General features: G+C 48.0%; 1 protein-coding gene and 1 non-coding gene across 2 annotated transcripts; one reads left to right on the forward strand and one right to left on the reverse strand.

The window, feature by feature from the left end:
- Nucleotides 1-26: 26 nt before the first annotated feature.
- On the reverse strand, nucleotides 27-21,821 carry TRIM16 (tripartite motif containing 16). Its single transcript, XM_025864296.2, has 6 exons — nucleotides 20,799-21,821; nucleotides 15,047-15,142; nucleotides 10,519-10,750; nucleotides 7,657-7,824; nucleotides 7,093-7,188; nucleotides 27-2,722 (listed from the first exon to the last, which is right to left on the reverse strand). The coding sequence occupies exons 1-6, from the start codon at nucleotides 21,297-21,299 to the stop codon at nucleotides 2,139-2,141; spliced, it is 1,677 nt and encodes a 558-aa protein (XP_025720081.1). The 5' UTR covers nucleotides 21,300-21,821; the 3' UTR covers nucleotides 27-2,138.
- Nucleotides 4,414-4,517, forward strand: LOC112817326 (U6 spliceosomal RNA). The gene has a single exon (XR_003206365.2). It is a non-coding gene; the product is annotated as a U6 spliceosomal RNA (small nuclear RNA).
- Nucleotides 21,822-22,500: the final 679 nt, after the last annotated feature.

The raw sequence follows: 22,500 nt of genomic DNA on the forward strand, positions 1-22,500 counted from the left end.
TGGGGGAAATGACAAATATAAAATAGGCCTTTGTTCTCTTGTTTTATTTTTTTTTAATTTGTTCATTTTAGGCAATTCCAGTTTGAGGACCAAGAATAAGAAAAAAGATATGCCCATCAATGGAAGCAATGACGGGCAGAAAGTAGATGTTTCTAACTCTCAATTTTGCTTTGATCTTTTCTATCAAGAAAGGAAGTGTTGACACTGAAACTGAATAAACAAAAGGAGCTAGCAGGGAAATGAAGTTCAAGTCAGTTAAGGAGACTCCCAAGGGCTCAGGCATTCTGACCTAAACAAATTACATCTCACGACACTGACACTGTTGACCAATGTGACCAAAAGCCAGGCAGTAATCTTCAAGAAATTAGGAAAAGTGGTAGAGGATGGGGACACATGAAACTGTCTTAATTTTTAAAAAGAAAAATAAGGTAGGTTCTGGAAACAGCACACTCATCACCTTGATGTTAACTCACGGCAAAGGAATCCTAAAATAGTTTAATGGAGCAATTGGTGAGCATTTAGAAAATAAAGCAGCCAGCACCAATTAACCCACAGCGGTTCAGTAAAAACAAGGCAGGCCAAGCTGATCTCATTTTCTCTTTTGAGAGCATTGTGAGACAGGCAGAGCAAGGAAAGGCAGACATGTCTTGATTTCTGCCTTTGGAAAAGTTCTTCCTGGTGTCTGGTGGATAAAGGGTTAAAAGTGGGCTATATTAATGTACAGTTTTACCAACTTATAGTATGTAACTTATTACATAACTAAACCCAAAAGGTATCGACTGGGGGCTGCCAGAGTCCATATTTGGCCCTCCCCTAATCAATATGTATCAACAAGATTAACACTTCAGAAGAAAAGTTTACCAACTCTGTAGGTGACACCAGGCTAGGAAGGAGTGCTCATCTGTTGGATGCAGAATCATGAATCAAAAGTATCTTAGCGGGCAGCAATGATGCAATGAAATTTTAAATTCAAGTAAAAAAAAAACTCAACAAAATTCAAATTTAAAAAAATCTGATAAAAAATTCAAATCCTACACTGTATAAATCCTTGGATACAAACACAGGACAGGGTCTCTGGAAACAAGACAAGCGACGTAAAGAAATGGACTCTTGAGAAAGGACCAACAGCTATTAAAGAGGAAGAGAGCCTTGCCTGACACAGTTCATAGGAAAAGACCCAGCAGTTATGAAGAAACGTGGGAAATGGAGCATGAAAACCAGACTACTTCCCTGGGGGATGTGTATGAGAACTGCCTCCAAATATCTGAAGGACTGTCCTCTGAATGAGAAATCAGACAAGTCCACATCTCGAGCTGAGACACCCCCTCAGAGGTCATGAGGACGAAGACTCGGACTCTGGAAAGACATTTCTTATCATATTTACTATCCAAAAAGCAGATGAGCTGCTGTTGAGGTAGGGAGGTCTCAGCTGCATGACCCAGCCAGACGGAGCGGGTGCAAAGACACTGAGGGTTTAAGACATTGGATGTCCATGCTGAGGAGTTCATCATGTAGCTTACTCCCTTACCCACAGTACCCATGATGGAATGAGGAGGGCAGCATGGTGTGGTGGTTACAATCTCCACATTGGCCTGCCCAGGTTCAAATCCCAGCTCTGCTACTTGCTCGCCGTGTGAGCACAATGACTTTGAGCAAGTTCACTGACATACACACACACACACACACACACACACACACACACACACACACACACCCGGGAACAGAGGTTCCCCATCTGCAAAATGAGGATGATAGGAGCCTCTACCCACAGGGGGCTGCTGTGAAGGTGGAGTCAACGGCCACACAGCATCCAGAACAGTGTCTGGGGGTAGGCAATGTAAAATAGAGCTTGCCATTGATTCTGATTACTCTGCCATCTTTTTGATTGCTCCGACATTCACCTGAGCAGACAGGAGAATATCACTAGAAGATGAGAAACGGGGTGTAGGTGCCTAGGGCACGCTCTAACAGAGAACAGCACAGCAGGGAGCAAAAGGAAAAAGCCAGAGACCTCTCTCCATGTGCAGGGACCCACGTGACTCCTAAAGCCAGCTACCAGTGGCAGACATTTCCATCCCCAGGTCCCCCTTAAGATGCAGGCTTCTGCCCTGTCTCTGTGGTCAGCAAGAGTCTGGGGTCTAGGGAGCAGCCTCAGCAGAAGTTGCCATTGACTTCTCAGGCTCCTCTCCCAGATCCATGATCCGGATGGCATTTTCCTTCTTGGAAAGCCAGAAGGCAGGGTAGACGGGCTCTGAAAACTTGCACTCAAACTTGTGAATCAGAGCCATGGCATCGGGCTCTACCCCATAGAAGGAGAGGATCCCCCCCAGAAAGTCCACGTAGATCCCCAGCCTCCGGAAAGGGCTGGCTTTGAGCAGGGTTTCCGTGTCACTGTGCCAGGCTGTGAACTCCTTCCCGTTCCAGTGGAGGCTCCAGGAGAAGTTGTTTCCAGAAATGCAACCATTGCGCTCCTCCCCTTTCCGGTCGATGCCTTTGCAGGTCAGGCCAACATAGGTGCCTGCCCCGGAGATCTCTACCTCGAAGTAGTACCTGTGCAGGTATAGGCTCTGTGCGGACAGCACCTGCCGCCAGTGCACAAACCTGCTGGGGAGGTCCGGGTAGGGATGCTCCCAGGGCGTGGTGTTGGTGACCTTGCGATTGTCCTCCTGCAGCCGGAGATACCTGTGAGCCGTGTCCGGGTCAAAGGAGATGTCACACGCATCTGAGGGGATACGGAGGAAGGGCGGGGAGGCAGGTCAGGAATGGACAGCTGCTCTGGACAGAACTCTTCGAACCCAGCCTGCCTCCCAGGTATAAGAAAACTTCTCTCTCCTCTTCTCTGTTTACCCCAAGCCGCTGTTCCCCCCAGAAAAGAGGTGAGCGAGAACCGGAGAACAGAGAACACAAGTCACTCTACTTCCTTACTTTCTGAAGTTCCAACTGCTTGGCATTGACTGTGTGATTTGCGGAATGGAATCAAGAAATAAAACTGACTGATTGGTCATTCATTCATTCGGCAAATACGTACTGAAAGCTGGGCACTATTTTTCTCGGTGTTGGCAAGGGCTTGTGGAAATAGGCACTAACATACCCACGCTTGAGTCTTTCTATTTTTTTTTTTAATTTGACCAATATATAGATAGCGTGGTAAACTCTCAACCATTCCCTCAAACATATTCTCTTCTCGATCCCAGGGAAGAAAAAAATAATGGCACCTCCAGGCACCCAGTTGCTGGAGTCACACTAAAGTTATTTTGGAAATTTCTTCGCTCCCGTCCTCACCACCCGCCCCCCACGCACACACACACATACGCACAGAGAGCTTCAAGCCCAGGAGATCCCACTTCTGTCCCAACCACTGCTTCACCCCCAATCTAGTCCAGAATCATACAACAGGCTCCTTGCTGGCCACGCTGCTCTATCTTGACCCCCTTCCAACCCTTGTCCACCACAGAGCCGTGGAGCATGTTCCAGGGTGTAGGCTAAAGGAAATCATGTCACCCCAGCTTCAAGACCTTAGATGGTGCCTCTCGGCCACAGAATAAAGCAGTGACCCCTCACCCTAGCCTGCACAGCCGGGCATGACTGGCCCTTGCCCGTGTCTCCAGCTTTGTCTCCTGCCCTCTGGCCCTTGATGGCCATGGTCCAGCCATCCTGGCCTCAGAAGCATGCAACACTGAGCCCACTTCAGGGCCAATCCCCCTGTGACATGATCATCGCCCTAACCTGAGCCTGGGGGATTCCTACTGATCCTTTCAAATTGCAGCTAAGGGTTCATGTCCTCAAAAAGGCCCTCTGTGACTTTCCACCACTTTCTCTCAGAGCCTTCTGGCTTTTTAAGCGTCATGGTACTCCACACAATGTGTATAATCTATTTATTTGTTTGTTTTGTGCCTGTCTTCCTTCTAATCTATAATCCACATTTCACATGGGACTCGATCCCGGGCTTCTAGCTCAGAGAGGATGTTCAGTGTATATCTCCCAAATGAATTAGCATATCTGAGCCTATTTAAAATCCATTAATATAAAAAATTATTTTAGATTAACCCAGAGTTTTCCAAACTCCTTTGTGTCTAGGTAAGGAATATTCTTTTTTTTTTGTAAGGGAAATTCTTAGTAGTCAATGAGACCACTGCAGAAGGAAAAAAAAGGACACAACAATCTAAGAAGTTAAAAGGAAAAATGAAGGAGTGCCTGAGTGGCTCAGTCGGTTGACGGTCCGACTCGATTTTGGCTCGGGTCATGGCCTCAGGGTAGTGAGATCGAGCCCTCTATCAGGCTCTGCACGGAATCTGCCTAAGATTCTCTCTCTCTCCCTCTCCATCTGCCTCTCCCCCAGATCTCTGTCTCAAAACAAATAAATAAAAAAAAGGAAAAATGAATGTGAACCGAGGACCACAAAAAGGCATATAAGTGCTCACTTTGGCAGCATCTATACTAAAATGGAAATGATACAGAAATTAGCACGGTCCATATACACAGGTGACATGCGAATTCGTGAAGCATTCCGTATTTCTAAGGCAGTCAAAGTTACAAAGTTCCAGCTATAAGAGAAGTCCAGGGGATGTCATGTGCAGCGTGGTGATTATAGTTAACAATACTGTGTTGCGGGGCGCCTGGGTGGCTCAGTCGGTTAAGCGACTGCCTTCGGCTCAGGTCATGATCCTGGAGTCCAGGGATCGAGTCCCACATCGGGGTCCTTCCTCGGCGGGGAGTCTGCTTCTCCCTCTAACCTTCTTCCCTCTCATGCTCTCTCTCTACCATTCTCTCTCTCTCTCTCTCAATAAATAAATAAAAATCTTTAATAAAAAAAATACTATGTTGCATATTTGAAAGTTGCTAAGAGAGGAGAGCTCAAAAGTTTTCATCATAAGAAAAAAGAATTTTGTAACTATGTGAGGACAGAGGATGCTAACCAGACTTACTGTGTCGATCATTTCACAATATATGCAGATGTCAAATCATTACATTGTACAAAGTTATCTGTCAATAATATCTCAAAAAACTGTCTTAAAAAGGCATATTTTTTTAAGGATTTATTTATTTATTTTAGAGAGAGAGAGAGTGGGCACGAGGGTGTGTAGGGGCAGAGGGAGAGGGAGAGAAAGAGAAGCAGACTCCCCTCCAATCGGGGAGCCTGATGCAGGGCTCGATCTCATGATCCTGAGAGATCATGACCCAAGACAAAAATCAAGAGTCAGATGCCTGAACGACTGAGCCACGTAGGCACCCCAAAAAAGGCATATTTTTAAAACTGTCTGCAGCTCTATGTTTCTAAAAGTTCCCAACAGCATCAGTAGCAGACTTTTACCGACCAACTCCTTTGGCAATCCCTAGCATCCAGATATTGAACAATAATATTCTCATCTAAGGGGACCCAGGACTTCTTGGCAAGGAGGTGACTCTATGTCTTGGGACAAGAAAATCAGAGTGGGTTTGGAATATTCTGTTGGCACCAGAAAGCAACAATATTTTTCAGAATTTCAAGGGCAGAACGTCAATGTCTAAATGAGAAAGAGTGATGGGGGTGCCTGGGTAGCTCAGTCGGTTCCGAGCGGCCAACTTGTTTTTGGCTCAGGTCGTGATCTCAGGGTCCTGGAATTGGCCACACATCAGGCTCCGTGCTCAGCAGGAAGTCTGCTTAGGACTCTCTCTCTCCCTCGCTTTCTGCCCCTTCCTCCACTCTCTCTCTAAAATAAATACATAAATCTAGTTTAAAAAAAAAAAAAAGCTTTAAAAGAGAAAGAGAGGCTCCCACAGGTTAAATCGGCAATTTTGACAGGTCAAACAATCGGATTCTAAGATTATTTTTTTTTAATTTGACAGAGAGAGACACAGTGAGAGAGGGAACACAAGCAGGGGGAGCGGGAGAGGGAGAAGCAGGCCTCCCGCTGAGCAGGGAGCCCGATGCGGGGCTCGATCCCAGGACCCCGGGACCATGACCCGAGCCGAAGGCAGACGCTCAACGATTCAGCCACCCAGGCACCTCAAACAATCTGATTCTATAAAAAGCTCAAAGTTCATAACAATAACCCAAAGAGACAAAGTTAATAACAGGTATGAAAAAAGACCTCTGTAATGCCAAAGAAGATAGGTTATAATAGAATATATTTCATTTTTATCTTAATGTGAAGAATAAAGGGTATTTGGTTTCCTGTATTAATCTGTTTATAAAAATACAAATGTGCTTCTGTCAGGAAGCAGGAAAGAATAAATAAAGGAAACCATGTGTAAGTGAAGAGGTCCTGAGAAAAAGTAGGAGCTGGGGCAAAAACAGGATACAGTCCTCGGAACCTGAGGCTCCATGTAAAAACTGGAGAAAAAGGGGGTCCAGCAGTTAGCCAACCAGTGGTCACCCCCAGAAAACAAGCAGTAACAGGATTCAACGGCATGTTCCAAAAAGATTAACCCGCCAAATGTCATAAAAATGAGCCTCAACTGCATAGATGCAGTCCTGCCTCATCCTAGAAGATGGAAGCATGTGGACCGGTTACGTACTGATCGAAAACACGGTGTTTTAAAACATGCTAACAGACCGGGTCAGTACCACATAATGACAGGACAACAGGTTACATAATTCTGGCCAAGCCAGACTTAAAAGGAAGTCATCTGGTAACTAGCCAGGAGCTTCCCAAGTGCCAAGCTCATGAAAGACAGGCTAAGGGACCGGACCCAGACTGGAGGAGACTAAGGAGGCAGGGAAACATCTGTGATCCTGGATCAGACTTGGGGCCAGAAAAAGGACACTGGTTGGCACGCTTGGAGAAACACTTGGATAATTCTATAGACGAGTTAATAGCAGTGAAGAGATGTTCATTTCCTAGTTTTGGACGATGTACCGAAAAGTGTTAGCATTCAAAGAAGTCGGATGAAAGGTATACAAGAATTCTGTCCCTATTTTTTCAATGTCTTTGTAAGTTTGAAATTGTCTCAAACATGAAAGGTTAAAAAAAAAAAAAAATTGTAAATATCCCATTTAGGGAGAGACCTGAGGTTGCAAGAGCCTGAAACTTAAGGAAAGATGGTGATCTTGTTCCAGTGAGCATTACACTGACATCAGTAAGTGGGTAAAGGAAGCTGTTTGCAACTTACACTGGAGGAACTGTTGCCTGGTGCTGGGCGCGGGTTTTGAGGTCCAATACATGCGCTCGACAACAGTAGACACTTGAGTGCTGATATCATACTCCTCTAGAAAATCAGAGAGTTACGAATGCATACCTGTCCAGGTGGTCAGGAGAAACTAAGAAGCAGGACTTTCCAGCCACTCTTCCCTGGTCTCCCTGGGGGAAGAAAGGGCTGGACTCTAGTCCCGTCAGAGAGAATCATGCTCAATGCATGATTTCTCCATGGGTGAAACAAAGCACGCCGGAGAATGATCCCAAGCTGACTTGGATCTCACTTCAAAGTACAGGCATTAGCAACCTCGGAAACTAGCCAGAGAAATTCGAGCCAATGGCAGGATGTAACTAACTCAACTTCTCTGGGTCTCAATCATAGAATCAAATCGTCAAGGTAAGTGTCCATTAGCCACCTGTCTGGCCAAAGGACGGCTTTGAAGATGAGCCATTCCCCCTGATTTTGCCCTCCCTCCCTTAGCTCTCTCACACCCTGAGAAACACACATTCCATAGCCCATGGCCCAGACAGTTTTCCTCACCTTCCTTGGAGAAATCCTGGAGCTTCTCCTTGTAGTTCTGCAGCAACTGGATTAAGTGCACCGTGGAGTCTGTGATGACCCTGCGGATGCCCGAGAGCTTGTCCTTGAGTCCGATGTAAACACTAGGGAAGGCACTGTCCTCAGTGTTCTTAAACTTGCAGTACTCCTACAGGAAAGGAAACATGGCAGAACTTGCCTTCATTTCTGAATTTCTGAAACTGGACTACTCTCATTACCTCGCTTCCTGCATCTGTAAAATGGGTTAATGGTGATGTGCCCTTCACAAAGCAAGCATATGAAACATGACTGGCTCAAGACCTAGCAACACAGGAAGTATTATTATTACTTTTTTTTTTTTACAGTGGGCTTTTAAAAATCAAGAGACACATACAAAAAATAAACATAAAAAAATAAAAATAAATAAAAATCAAGAGACACACACAAAAATTAAAATTAAAAAATCAAAATCAAAATCAAGAGACCCAAGAACAAGAACACATTGTATGCCAACAGTCCAAATAGCAACAGTAACATTCCTGCTACTTTCATTCCTTCGGGACTTTTTTTCTTTTTTAGAACTTTTTTAAAAGATTTTATTTATGTCTTTGAGAGAGAGAGAGAGAGCATGAGCGGGGGAAGAGGAAGAGGGAGAGGTAGAAGCAGCCTCCCTGCTAAGCAGGGAGCCCAACACAGGGCTCTATCCCAGGACCCTGGGATCACACCCTGAGTTGAAGGCAGGCACTTAACCGACCGAGCCACCCAGGCACCCCTCTTTTTTAGAATTTAAACACAAGACACATATGGAAGAGAGGAGTGGAAGAACAGGCGCAGCACTAGGAAGACCCATGAACAGACCCTCAGACAGGAATGCTGACTTTGCCAATTGTTACACTGTGCTTTAGAGTTTGAAAAGTGCTTTCAGGTAGATAATCATATGAAGTTGCTTAAGCTTCAAAACAAGGCAGTGATCAGGAAAGGTTGCTTTCAGATGCAACACAGTATCAAAATCCAAACTCAGCTGGAACATTGCAGGGCAGACCGGATAGAGCCAAAAACTTAGCAATGGAAAGAAAATTGTACCAAAATGGTTAGGCAGATTAATGGAAGAGAAGAAAAAGGCCAACCCAGGGAGTTGATAGATAAACATTTTAACACTGCATATAGATTTCGCGCCATACCTGAGAAAAGTGGTATTTTAAATCAGTGGGGGGAAAAATTAGTTATTTAATACGTGTTGTCATTTCAACTGGCTCACAACTTGGAGAAGTTATCTTTCTATGTGAATAAGTTATCTTATAGAAAAATATGTTTTATACATATTAAAGTTTTTAAGTTAAAGTCCTAAAAGGAGAAAAGAAAAAAGAAAAATTATATATGTCCTCTTTGGGGAAATTCATGATGTGGAAAGCCAAGTATTTATTCACATTTTCTTTGTTTTGATATTGAAAAGCAAGGGAACTGACAGAAAGAGGGACATTCTTGTATTTTTGTCTGTCATTCTCTGCCTGCTTCTCTTTCTCTCATTAAAGGGGTACCTATGGTTGTTTGGGGTGGTAGGAGTATGGATGATAGTTTTCCTTCATCTTTCCCTCGTTTTTCAAGTGCTTTTTCATAATAAACATTTATGTTTGTTGTAACTAGAGGGGAACTTTCTCAAAGGTGCAAACAAAAAAAATTATTTGTATTTAGGGATATTAGAGCTGAAGGAGCCTTGAAAGTTATTGACTCTCGGGGCACCTGGGTGGCTTGGTCAGCTAAGTGTCTGCCTTCGGCTCAGGTCATGATCCTGGGGTCCTGGGATCAAGCCCTGCGTGCTGGGCACCCTGCTTAGCGGGGAGCCTGCTTCTCCCTCTCCCTCTGCCCCTCCCCCCCCAGCCCATGCTCTCTCTCTCTCAAACAAATAATCTTTAAAAGAAGGAAGGAAGGAAGGAAGGAAGGAAGGAAGGAAGGAAGGAAGGAAGGAAGGAAGGAAGGAAAAGAAAAGAAAAGAAAAGGAGAGGAGAGGAGAGGAGAGGAGAGGAGAGGAGAGGAGAGGAGAGGAGAGGAGAGGAAAGGAAAGGAAAGGAAAGGAAAGGAAAGGAAAGGAAAGAAAAGAAAAGAAAAGAAAAAAGAAAGAAAGCTATTGACTCCGACGTGATCATCTGATAAATGAGGAATTTGAGACCCAGAAAGTTTAAGTGCCTTGGTTAATTACTACCCAGCTATCTAGTGACAGATCTGGGATGACAGGATTTATACCCGATCCCTGCAAGATCACATATCCTTCAGATCTGGCCCTAATGGCATGTGGCTTAGTGTATACTGACTTGCCCTGTAATGAAAGGTCTCTGCCGAGGGGCCTTCTCCATCAACCAGCTACACACAGCCCTCTCTGAAAGGCAAGAGGTCTCCAGCCTCACCCCTGCCAGGCGCACTGACCTCAGCTCCTCACTCCCCCACCCGAAACCCTCCACTGGCATCCGTCTGTGACTTCGTCACCTCCAACCCGAAGTGCCCAGCAGCCCACGCCCCATCCTGGTGAAGGCGCCTTATTCCCCAAATAGTGCTTTCTGAAACGTCTCTAGCTGCGCATAGGCTGTTCTCTCTCTTTGGACATGACTTACCTCCCATAACCCGGTTCCAACCTCCCACTCTGGAAAGTCTGGCCTTCCCCTCCAGTATTCCTATATTCTGCTAAAACGTGCTTCTGTCTGTCCCCATGGCTCCCCGTGCACCCCATTTATCGAAGAGCAGTTCCATTCCCACATTCCCCACATCTGCCACAGGCCTAGCCAAGTGAGGGTGCTCCCTGACTCCTGGCCCGGATGCCTCTGCCTCTGCCCCTGCACTCCCCCCCTACTCCCCCCCCCCCCCCCCCCCCCCCCAGGAACAGGACAGTGTTGCTGATGGCAGCAATCCTCTCCAGCTCATGCCTGCTCTTCTCCATCTGTGCGCTCCTATGCTCCAGGTGCGTCTTGATGCCGTTGGCCTGGCTCAGAGCAGCTTGCTCCTTCTCCTCCAAGAAGAGCATCACATCGGCCTGGGCCTTCCTCATGGCAGCAAGCAGCTCCCCAAACTGCTCCTCAGCCACCACCTTCACCTCTGACACCGACAGCTGGTGAGGGAGGGGGCAGTGAAGAAAAGGTTAGCGAGGCATACAACGTTCTCGAAGCTCAGCACACAGCACTGTAAGTAAACCCGAGGAACCCGTAAGTTAGGGAGCAATTTTCTATCATAAAAGGAAGATTTTGGGGTGCCTGGGTGGCTCAGTCGGTTAAGCGTCTGCCTTCAGCTCAGGTCATGATCTCAGGGTCCTGGGACAGAGCCCCGCATCACATGGCATTGGGTTCCCTGCTCAGCGGGGAGTCTGCTTCTCCCTCCCTGAATGCCCCTCCTCCAACTGATGCCCTCCCTCCCCCACCTTCTCTCTCAAATAGATAGATAGATAGATAGATAGATAGATAGATAGATAGATAGATAGATAAAATCTAAAGGTACATTTTATTCTCATACAAATCCTGGGATCCTGGAAAAAAAAAAAAAAAGGATTTACTCTCCAGGGCGAATTTACTTATTCGCCATCATCAACTTCATCTCTTATACATTTCTGAGACCGTTGGCAGCTCTGACAGTCTGGGGTTACGATTCAAGTGTCTGAAATCAATTCTCCTACCAGAGAAATGCATGTATTCAGTACACTCGATAGCTATCTTTCTTGCGGGACATTAATAATTTGGCTTCTTTGCACAAATTGGTAGCATGAATTCGCTGTCTTGGCATTTCATTACATCAGGTTAAACTGCCCACCAAGTCCATCAGAACTGAAAGCAAATTATACGGTGTCTCTACCAGGCACAAAATGTTTTAGGGTGTGGGTAGGTGGCCACGGCCCCTGAGCGTGGCAGGACCCACAAACCTGTGCAGGAGGAATGTGTTGTCCAAATAAAATAGAAAGCAAAGTTCGGGTGATAAACCCTAAGGGTTTGCATGATGCCATTTTATGCATGTGCATGTGTACTTTGCCCTTTCACAGGACAAACATCCTTTATACCTGCCTTCAGTCAGTATCATGTTTATAACATCAATCCAAGTGTAAATGCTTTCCTCTGTCCTTTGGTAGTTCTCAAGGACTGGTGCTGACAGTTCCCTTGGATACTTCCAGTTTAAATTTCATCTAACCATCTTGGACACGCTTTCCTTTGCTCACACTCCCTTCACCTCACCCCACAGACCAGAGTTTGCTCTCTGCCTGCCTCAGTCCCCCCCATTGTCCTCACCCACACCGATCCCCTCTGAGAGCAATTCGAGCAACCCCTCTAGATGCTGTTTTCTGATCCTCCTTCCAAGAGCAAGGGCCAGCCCTGGGCATCCACAAGGATCCCAAATACCAGGTACCTCAGAGGCTGAGGCTGCTAGGGCACCTCTGTTCCCTGGCAGGAAAGATGGGGAGGGAAGGAGGAGAATAAGGGGGGCCTGGAAAGGAAAGGACTCAGAAAGGATGGCACTCTGGGCCCAGGATATGTGAAAGCTTTAAGGTTTAGAGGGGGATAGGAAGAAATGATGACTCCTGGTAGCAGGACCTTTGCTTGGCTGGGGACACCGCTCAGCCAGGGCCCAGGAATGCAAGCCCACAAGAATGCCTAGTGGTGGCCCAGTCTTTGATCTGCTGGCAGAGGAGGAAGGAGGGGGGGAAACGAAGCAAGGGGCATCTTTACTGGGGGCGGGGAGATGGGTAGAGACTCTCTACATTGCCATTTTCATGCCAACTGCCCCATCACCTGTTGGCTTCCGTGAGGTTGGGTCAGCTGAACAGAACTGGAAATAAATGAGCTGGTAATGGGGACTAAGTAAGAAGAAGATGGGAGATATTCCCCAAATTCCTCAAGCCCAGACCCAGAAGAGCCCATGGAGAACAGCACCTGTCATGTAAGTGCCCCACATTACATTTGTCATCCCTGAAGCATCCATTTCCAAAGACATCCATCTGGAATAAACATATTGCCGGCTGTGTAACAGCCAGAAGCAACACAGTCAGACAAGGAATGGGGCCACCCCCACTCAGGAAGCTCCCTCTTTCAGAATTCCCTGGGGGATCTAGATATCTGACCCCTGGAGTGATCCTGCTTCTTCCCGAGCCCGAATTCCTGCCCTTATGCTTTAAATAAGCCAACTAAGAATGTGCCCATAAAAACCTAGACACCTACCTTCAACCCCAATAAAGGCAGACCCCAGGTCTGTACTTTCTCCCTCCCTCTCTATCTGTGACCTTGCGGTATGGCTCTGTGGCCCTTGGGCAATGTTCTGTGCCCTCCAGGACCTTTGAGTAATAAATCTTGTTCTTCAAAATGCCCTGAGAGTTTCTTGCTGACATGGGTCCTGCAATCACAAGTTTCTCATAGAAGCGCAATACCATGAGGCTGAGAAGCAGGAGTCTAAAGAGAGACTTCAGGGTCCAGATCCCCTCTCTTTCACCAAGGCCCTCATGAAGAAGGGTGATGGAAGGAGGCTTCAACTGATGCTGGTGGGTTGACGCTTCCACTTTCAAACGTGACCTCTCGTGCCTAAACTGTTTCATGGAGAAATACTTGTTCCTTGCATGTAAATGGAATACGCAAAGGATATTATTTCCTCCCCCAAATAATGACAAATAAAGACTAAAGAGGGGAGGGGCCCCAAGGATATCAAGGTATCGAAGTTAATGGTTTAAAGAGATTGAGGATGGTGCACATGCCTGTGAATGTCCTGAGTTTCTTTTTTTGTTTGTTTGTTTGTTTTAAAGATTTATTTATTTATTTATTTATTTGAGAGAGTGAGAATGAGAGAGAGCACATGAGAGGGGGGAGGGTCAGAGGGAGAAGCAGGCTCCACGCTGAGCAGCGAGCCCGATGCGGGACTCGATCCTGGGACTCCGGGATCATGACCCGAGCCGAAGGCGGTCGCTTAACCAACTGAGCCACCCAGGCGCCCAATGTCCTGAGTTTCTTAGGTTGAGGGAACAACAATCCCAGGTTCCTGTTTCATCAATCCGGGAGCCCCAGACAAGTCTTGTCATCTCTCTGTGTGTTCATATCCCTTGTACATGTTGGCTATTGTGATAACTACTTCCCCAAGTTACCACACAATTATGAGAAAAGCTGAGTAGGGATCAGAGTGTCTGAAAAATAAAGGGCTAGAAAAGAGGTAGAATGCTCCATGTGGTTCTCTAGATTATCTTGAGCCTAGAAATCAACAATCTCTGAAGGTTTATAAGACTTTAAGGGGGACAACTATTTTTCTTCTTTTCATAAGATGATGTGGGTGCAAAAGAGGTGTTGATCTTTCAAACCTAGTTAGTTGCAAACATTAAGAAGGAGGAAATTAAGTTGAAATGGATACATATATCAGATATGGATGAATGGATGGATGGATGGATGGAAAGATGGATGGATGGGTGGGTGAATGGAAAGATGGATGGATGGATGGAAAGATGGATGGATGGGTGGGTGAATGGAAAGATGGATGGATGGATGGATGGATGGATGGATGGATGGATGGATGGAAAGATGGATGGATATGTGGGTGAATGGAAAGATGGATGGATGGATGGAAGGAAAGATGGATGGATTGATGGATGGATGGATGGATGGATGGATGGAAAGATGGATGGATGGAAGGAAGGAAGGAAGGAAGGAAGGGTGGATGGATGAATGGTTGGAAAGAATCATTCATGGTATGCAAAGATGCTCCTGCTGACTCACTGCCATAGCTTAGGTGTTTTGCATTCTTTTTTTGGTGATGGTTTGGTTTTCCACTAATGAGAAGTATTTGTGGAACTGTTTGGGTCTACTTAAGAGTTTATATGGAAAGTAGTCATAAACCAGAGAGACTAAAACCAAGTAGCCTGGCATACCAGTGGCTTTATCAAGTTACCATCCACTAATCAAGCAGTTCTCCACTCTTTTTTCTGGCTGCCAGGACGCAGGGCTGGTGACACTCACGTGCAAAACACCCTCCTATGACAGAAGCCCAAACTCTGCATGATTCCTAGATTTCTAGCTAGATGCCCCCTCTACTCCCCCACACACGCCTTTTCCCTGGCCAAAAAAGCATATGCAAATGTAAAAACAAGAATGCTGTTATTACAGGACAGATCTTGCTCCTACTCTGTACCATTAAAAAGTAAATCACTTGCCATTTTCACAGCAAAATTTCATAGCAAGACCTGATAGCGATGTGAGGCCACCCTGTTGTGGTTAGGGTTAGGCTCATATCTCTACCTACAGTTCTCATTTGCCAAGAAACCCCAAGGAGCCCATGGACACGGAGGCTGGGCCTGTGACCCCATGTCCCACAACCCCAGATGGGCCTGGCTGAGCCTGAAGCAGCAGCTCAGGTGTGCTGGTGCACAGCAGGTGACCCAGAGCAGCCTTACCAAAACGGATTTGTGATTGGCTTGGAGCCTGGCGATGGCGTTTTCGTTCAACCTGAGTTTCCGCTCCAGCTCTAACCGGGTGTCCCGAAGCTCAGCCTAAGAAGGGGGAAGAATGGCGTTAAGCAGTGCGCACAGAATGTCCCCAGGAGTGATGGCGCTATCTGCTCTTCTTGCATGGAAAGGAGACTTTGACCTTGGGAGTTGCCTCAGAAGCCACCTGGAGGGCTCTAAATGGACACAAAGGGTCAGCTGTGTGCCGACACCTCCTGGGGCTGAACTCAGCATGATCCCCTGAATATACCACGAGTTGTGCGGCGCGCTGGTCGTGCGGTGCGCTGGTCGTCCCTTCCAGCATTTAGATGGATTACCTCCTATCACCCTGACCACACCCATGTTAGCTAAGTACCGTTATCCCCATTTCACAGATGATAACAATCAAGCCACCTAATCAAGATCACATAGTTCAACAGTGGAGTCTAACCCAGCCAGTCTGCCCCCAAAATAACCTAACAAGCTGGAGCCAAGGGTAGGGACCCCAGTTTTTCTACTTAGCAGCTGATCCTTTGGAAAAATCTACTTAACGTCTCCAGACTTCCATTTCTTCACCTGTGAAATGGGGATAACCAAAGCACCCAACCCATGGGGTTTTTGTGAGGACTGAATGAGATAGCGTGTGTTAATGCAAACTTGCTCCAGTAGCTGGAACACTGTGTGCACTCTACCAACGTCAGCCACCACGGGGGCCCTTCTTCTTGGTTACTGCTACTGATGAGGGAGCAGAAGCCTAGCTGAAGACAAAGCATAAGATGACACCCTGCAACCTCCCCCCCACCCCCCACTCCTAGGTGGGACCTGTGTGACATTCTTCCAGGGATCTCCCAACTATCTTAATATTAATACCTTGCTAGAGGGGAAAACAACCTTAACTTGACAATGGTGAGGCCTCAGGTGCCTTGCAGGCCTGTCCTCTTTAGCATATGAAAGTTCTTTTGAAACCTCTCTTTTCCTTACTTCCCCCAACTCCCAAGTATATCCATCACCACTCCTCAAGATCTCGGGGCAGCAGCTCTTTCTGCCCACGGGTCCTGTCTCTGTGCTTTAATAAACCACCATTTTTGCACCAAAGACATCTCAAGAATTCTTTCTTGGTCATCGGCTCTGGACCTCACCCCATCGAAGCTCACCTATATTCCAAAACCACATTACTACCATGGCTGCTTTGCATCACACACTCACCACTCCCGGAGGCAGGCAGAGTTGGCCCTCCCGGCCTGGGCAAGTACCTGCCTGAGAACCTCAGGTTTGCCTGCTCTGACCCCACTGCCTTCTTCACCCTTCCCTTTGGAGACTCCCTAACACGTTCTGCCAAGAAGTGTGCCAAGGCATGAAGCCTAAACCTTTGCAGCCTTCAAAGGCCCTCCAAGGGCATGAGTCAGCAAAAAAAGAAGAGAACAGCTTTAAAGGCTTTCAATAGGTCATATCAGCATCAGAAGCTGCATGTTTGCACCCTAAGCAGACTCAGAGGGCATCAATGGTCTCTGCTTTTTCCCACTGAAGCCTGGGGGGAATTCCAGGCCCCCTAGTGAGGGTAGCCCAGGCCAGCGGCTCACTCCGCAGAAGGCAGGTAACTTCTTAGTTTTGTTTTGTTTGGCTCAGGATCTGGGGTGCTGACTTGGAGCTGAGGGAGCTCTGTGTCCCCACCCCCCACCCCGAAACCTGTTTGGGGGTAAGGGGAGGGTCTGACCTATTTGGGGGCAGTCGTGGAAGGGGGGAAGGGAAAGGGGGAAATGTGAAGTGCTTGTTTAATGGTGGTGAAGGGCACAACCGAACCCACCCTGGCAAGGGTCACGGGCAGCCCCAGCAGGATCCAGGGACATGGGGAGATTCCCAGGAAGTAGCCAGGGAGGGGGCACTCTCCCTTGCCTGTAGATTGCCATAAAAGGAGAAAAGGACTCTTGAGTACCAAATGGGGACCTCTCTGAGTGAGTCACCCCAAGGGAAGGCACTCCGGATTACCACAAAAGGTGGGGCCGCTTTGGGTGACCTGTATCTCCAGTTATTCCTTTCCTAGAAAATGATGGGGTGACTCAAGCTTTGGCTTTAGAGTTCCCCAAGATGCCGGCTATACACGTTTCAGGCCAGGGTAGACTTGGCACAAAAGCAGGAGAGTGGTGCCAATGAATGCAGACAGCCCTGTACTGAAGGGCATGGAAGGTCCTGCCTACTTTGCAAGGTAATGACAAGTGTTGTGCCAAAGGCACAGTATTTGGGGTATGAAGACCTGCCATTGCTGGCCATCTGATCTCTATCAAATCACTGAGCTTCTCCTCTGGTGCATCGGGCACAGGAAGGTGTTAACATAATTGTTCTTGCTTTTATCTACAGGGGAAGGTGGTACCCAGAGCTTAGGGGCCAGACTTGGGGTTAGCAATGCAAATAGGAACAGTAGAGGGAAGGAGAAGAGAGAAAATTCTAGGCGGTCCAGGTTCCTATGTTGTCCCATTTGCACAACAGTGGCCCTTCTGTAGAGTGCATTTGGTAGACTAGAGTTCCACCTGGACTGACTTCATTCCTCAGCCAATTGGTCAGAACCTACCACATGCTGTCCAGTCAAATAGGACGCTCCCTGCTCTTGAAAGACATATAGCCTGGTAGAATGTGTAAGGAAAAAAACAAGTTATGTAATACTGAGTCCAACGCATTCCTCAGCACTTCTAGAGGAAATTCTTTTCCTGAGTGCCCTCAAATCATCCGTGTTGTGGCCACCAGCAAACGGGCTATGAACAATGCTGGTTAACTGCTCCCCAGAGATGCGTGAATACCTGCAGCTTGCAGAAACTTGGCTCCTGCTCTACAAGAACACTGTGTCCCCAGGATGCTTCCAGTCCCGAATCTTCTGGAACTGAGGCTGAGGCTGCATGTAGTGTGACCCATGATCTAAGATAGATCTTCCCACCTCCAAGAACCCTGCCCTGCCCTCACTCCTGCTGACAACTCCCTCCTGGACCGCGTAGCAGTTCTGTTGCCTCAGCCCTTGGGCACTCCAGGGAGCCATGGAACTTGCCTTGGCTTCCTCGTTAAGAGTCCAAGCTCCCTGAGGACAGACAGTGTGGTCTTACACTGAGCCCATAGGAAGGAATCGATGATGTCTGATAAGCTTGAGGAAGAGCAGGAAAAGAGCCACTGCACTTCCAGGGTCAGAACAAACAAGGAAATGGCCAAAGGAGTCCAAGTTTTATCAGGCACTGCATGCATGCAAGCATGTACACAGCAAGGCCAGCTGATCTTAAAAGCAAAGAGGCCTTAGGAAGCTGACCTGGGGCAGAGAAAAGTCCCCATCAGGAAGAGCCGGGATCTGGTAGACCAGCAGGATAGAACATGTATCAAAGAACACCCACTTCCCAAAATCCAGAGGTTCTGCCCACTGGCATACCTAGAGACCAGAGAAGCTTCAGGAGGGGCTCCCTTGGTTAACTGAGAAGTATGTGGCTCTGTGGATCTGATGCAGGATCTCAGCTGCTTTGTGTCCTCGTAACTGACACTGCCATTTACACTTTCTTACAACGACACGCCTGCTTGACTAATTAGCCCTTAACACGACGCAAAGTGACCTTCAGTGAGTCACTCCAGCAGGGTGGGGCTAGCTGACCGGGATATGAGGCTTCTGGAGCCTTCATTATGCCTATTAAAACTTTCACAATAATCCTGGTGGCATCTGCAGTCTCATCAAATCACCGTGTCTTCTGGGCTGGTCTCTTGGGCTCCTTGAGAGAAACTTTTTGGCTCCTGAAATTTGGCAGAGCCACCTAGAGTGTGACTGCACTTACGAAGGAAACTTGCTCTCTGAGCTGAAAACAAGGACACAGGAAAGAAATGGCGAGAGCTCTCTTAGGCAGAGCAGAAGGGTGGAGGTATTGAACTGGGGTCCTCACCAAAAATCTGGGCGGTGGGGCTGTTGGATTGTACCTGTGGCCATCATTGCTTTTCAACACCAAAAATAGCTCTGGAGCCCCTTACCCAGTTTTTTGTTTTACCTTACACAGCTCTCCCCGAGGATGCCTGAATTTAGGGTTCCATATATGCTCTGCTCAACTCTTCCTGCTGAGAATTACATTTACCCTAACTCTCTGCCATGCGGCAGTTTACTCTGTGTTTAAAATCCATATTGTATCCATGCTGGTCTTAGTATCTCTACTATATGTGTGGCAGGATTTTGGTACCAAAAAAAAAAAAAAAAAAGTAATGTTATAATTTTGTGATCCTAGGGTCCTTCACCCATGTTCCCCGTGTAGGGTGGCTTTCCAAAAGCTTCCATTCTTTACCCCATGACTTAGTTGTCTGTTGGGAGTTTGGCAAAATGTGAAGATAAAAAGAATTGCCACCCAGTAGATTTATCTGAGGAATGAGAGTTATCTGAATGAGAAAATCCACGGAAAGCATTTGGCACAGGGCAATGCTCAGGGAGGACTGTTTTGCTTAACTCTGTTGAGCTTTTCCCTTTGACCGGTCCATCTGTTGATACAGAGCCTCTCCATGGTTACCGAAGAGCATTATACTGAGCCTCATCCTGGTTATGAGTGGCAGAGAATTGTTTTCCTGGCAGGACATTTCCCTGACGCCGGAAACCCTGGAAGCAGTTGACAAGTGGCTCCCTGCGCTGGGAATGGTGACTCATTGGCATCTGGAATACAGAGCTTTTCAGAACAATGGCCACTAACACTGGATAAAATCTGTGCCTAAGAAAGGACATGGAGGAGGGGCCCTGGTGAATACAGTGCCCTTCCCAGAAAGCCCTTCCCTTTGCTGCCCAGGATCATTGGACGGAGGAGTTGTGGGGCTCCCGCCCTGTGCAGCGCAAATAGGGAGCTGCCGACGGGGTGAACATAAAGAATGTGGGAGAGAAGTCAACAGCACTGCCCTACTGAGGAGGAAAAAAAAAATGCTCCCAAAAAGTCAAAGTATGAGAAACAAAGAATACAAAGGAGCTAAATCCATTCCCAAGAACTTCCCCATGCTCTCTCTGCTTTAGGGCAAAGAAAAGCTGGTTGTTCTAGAAACAGTTTCCCTATCTGATGGGAATAAAATTACAGGCTCTGAGCATGGTGTTTCTTAGTCCCTCCTGGTACCTCTATCTGATGAGGAACTTCTATTTTCCCGAAGTTAAGCCGTCCTTGACATTGTATCTGGAGGTAAGTTTTCAATTCTAGGCTACCTTAGCTTTTTTTTCCAAGCTCTCGGATTTCACTGCAGATACCGCTAGAGGAACACTTTCTACTGGTCTCCCGTTTGGGGTAAAGGGGAAAAAGAGAAAAAATGGGCGAAAGGTTTGATTTCTCTTGAGTTTCTGCCAAGGCTTCCATTTCATTAATTGCCACACAGATCCAGCCAGAAGGAGATGTCACTGCCCTAAGCCCCAGAACTCTTGCACCCCACACCTAAACACGTGTCCATCACCAAAAGCGGAGTGACAGATAGGAAGCTAGCAAGAATGAGGTGAGAGGCACACACAGAGATAGTATAGGGACAGCCGGATACAGGTGGGAGCAGAGTGACCCACTTCAGTTTCTAAAGCCAAGTGCAATAGATATCTACCCTGGACAGACAGCCAGCAGGTACTAAGGCTAAAGTGCTTGTCAGGACTCAGAGCACAGAAGTGAAGTCGGGGAGCCCCAGGAGCTGCGGGGGTGGTCCAGCCTCTCCCTGGGCATGCCATCTCCTCCCCTCCCTCTCCTGGATGGACCCCAGCACTTGCCTCCTTGTCCCTGCGGGCATCATCCAAGGAGACCGAGGCGTGGCCCTTGTGCTCGTCCTGGCCACACTCCTGGCAGATGCACTGCCCGTCGGGGCGGCAGAAGGCGACCAGGGGGCTGCGGTGGGCAGGGCAGGTGCGCAGGTCCCGGTCCTTCACAGGCTCGGTCAGCTGGTGGCTGTGCAGTTTGCTGTTTTCCTGGTGAGGCCGCAGGTGCTCCTCGCAGTAATTCACCATGCAGGTCAGGCAGGACTTCACCGCCTTCACCCTGCCGGTCCCGAGGCAGAAATCACATAGGATCTCCGCCTCCCCCTCGCCGTCAGGACCCCCCTGCCCTGCAGAGCCGCTGCCCTGTCCCTCCGTCTCCCCCTGAGAGCTCCCCGGGGAGCCCGTGTCCTCTTCTTCGGCCGGGCTGCCCGACCCAGAGTCTGGGCTGACAGTGGCCAGAGCGTGAGTGGCGATCCCGGGCAGTGGCCCTGGAGCCATCAGATCCAACTCAGCCATCTGGAAGACTCTGGCGCCGGAGCCGTCCTTCCTCTGCCCCTTGGCCCAGGATCTTGTGCGGCCTGAGCCAGACTAGAAAACCACGCCTAAATGATTGCAGCTGTCACGGGAGTTTAACTGTTTCCGCCCTCCCTCCCGGAGGAAGCTCAGTTAATCATTACTCCGCTCCGGGCTTGGACGGCCCGCCGGCTGCCGTGATCACAAGGCAGCTAGGTTCCTCGGGCTGAGGACCGCCGCTCACAACGTCTCCCCAGGGGCTCAGGCCCCTGCTCGGGTCCAGCCCTGAAACTTCTATTCCTGCGTGAAATCATTCGCACCCCATAGGCTCAGCCGAAGACCACGTGGTTCCGTGGCTGCTCTGGAAAGAATTCGAGACTCCCGAGGTCGGCCGTAAAAAGCCTGCGTTGCTTTACGGGGCTTCATGGGCTACATTTTTTTGTTTGTTTGTTTGCCCTTTTTAAAGGGATCTAAAATGTAAGGACTTCAGCGATAGGGCAGCCCTTCGTCCCCTCCCATCTCATAGAACCGGACATGGGGCCATCTGGGAAAAGGAAGATACATACCCCTGACCCTGACCTTTGTCCATACCACCTTCTTGCAAATGGGTGTTCAGGGGGGGATCAGAGGATCAGGGAAAAACGTGTCTCCTTCCACATAAAAGCTCCATTCAGGGGCGCCTGGGGGGCTCAGATGGTCAAGCATCTGCCTTCGGCTCGAGTCATGATCCCAGGGTCCTGGGATCGAGTCCCACATCGGGCTCCCTGCTCCGCGGGAAGCCTGCTTCTCCCTCTCCCACTCCCCCTGCTTGTGTTCCCTCTCTCGTTGTGTCTCTCTCTGTCAAATAAATAAATAAAATCTTTAAAAGTAAAATAAAATAATAAAAAATAAAAGCAGCTCTTTTTAGCAATATGAAGTTCCCTAAGTGTCCTGTCCTGAATGGTGGGGCCTGCTGTTGAAGAGTCCCCCAGAAGAGGTTTCCCTGCATTTAAACTCATGGTTTTTAGATCTCCAGCCAGGAGGGAAAGGAGCTGGGTTCTGCAGGCTCACACTGCTCTCGGGGCTTTCTCCAATTATTGTAGATGGGGCTGCTCTACCTTTCCATCCCTTTTTCAGAATGACCTGGTGCTAAAGCTGAGCTGGCCCGCCCACAGGCACAGAGCCTTTGATCTTTCTGCGGAGGAGGAGGGAAAGTGGCCACAGC

The sequence above is a fragment of the Callorhinus ursinus genome, unplaced genomic scaffold (assembly GCF_003265705.2).
Source record: "Callorhinus ursinus isolate GAN/ISIS: 27379988/994484 unplaced genomic scaffold, GSC_fseal_2.0 scaffold43, whole genome shotgun sequence".
Taxonomy (NCBI): Eukaryota; Metazoa; Chordata; class Mammalia; order Carnivora; family Otariidae; genus Callorhinus; species Callorhinus ursinus.

Coding starts and splice junctions, on each gene's coding strand:
- TRIM16 (XM_025864296.2), bottom strand. CDS start 21,299: ATGGCTGAGTTGGATCTGATGGCTCCAGGGCCACTGCCCGGGATCGCC. Junction 15,143..20,798: donor ATGCCCGCAGGGACAAGGAG/GCAAGTGCTGGG, acceptor CCCCCTTCTTAG/GCTGAGCTTCGGGACACCCG. Junction 10,751..15,046: donor CCAATCACAAATCCGTTTTG/GTAAGGCTGCTC, acceptor CTCCCTCACCAG/CTGTCGGTGTCAGAGGTGAA.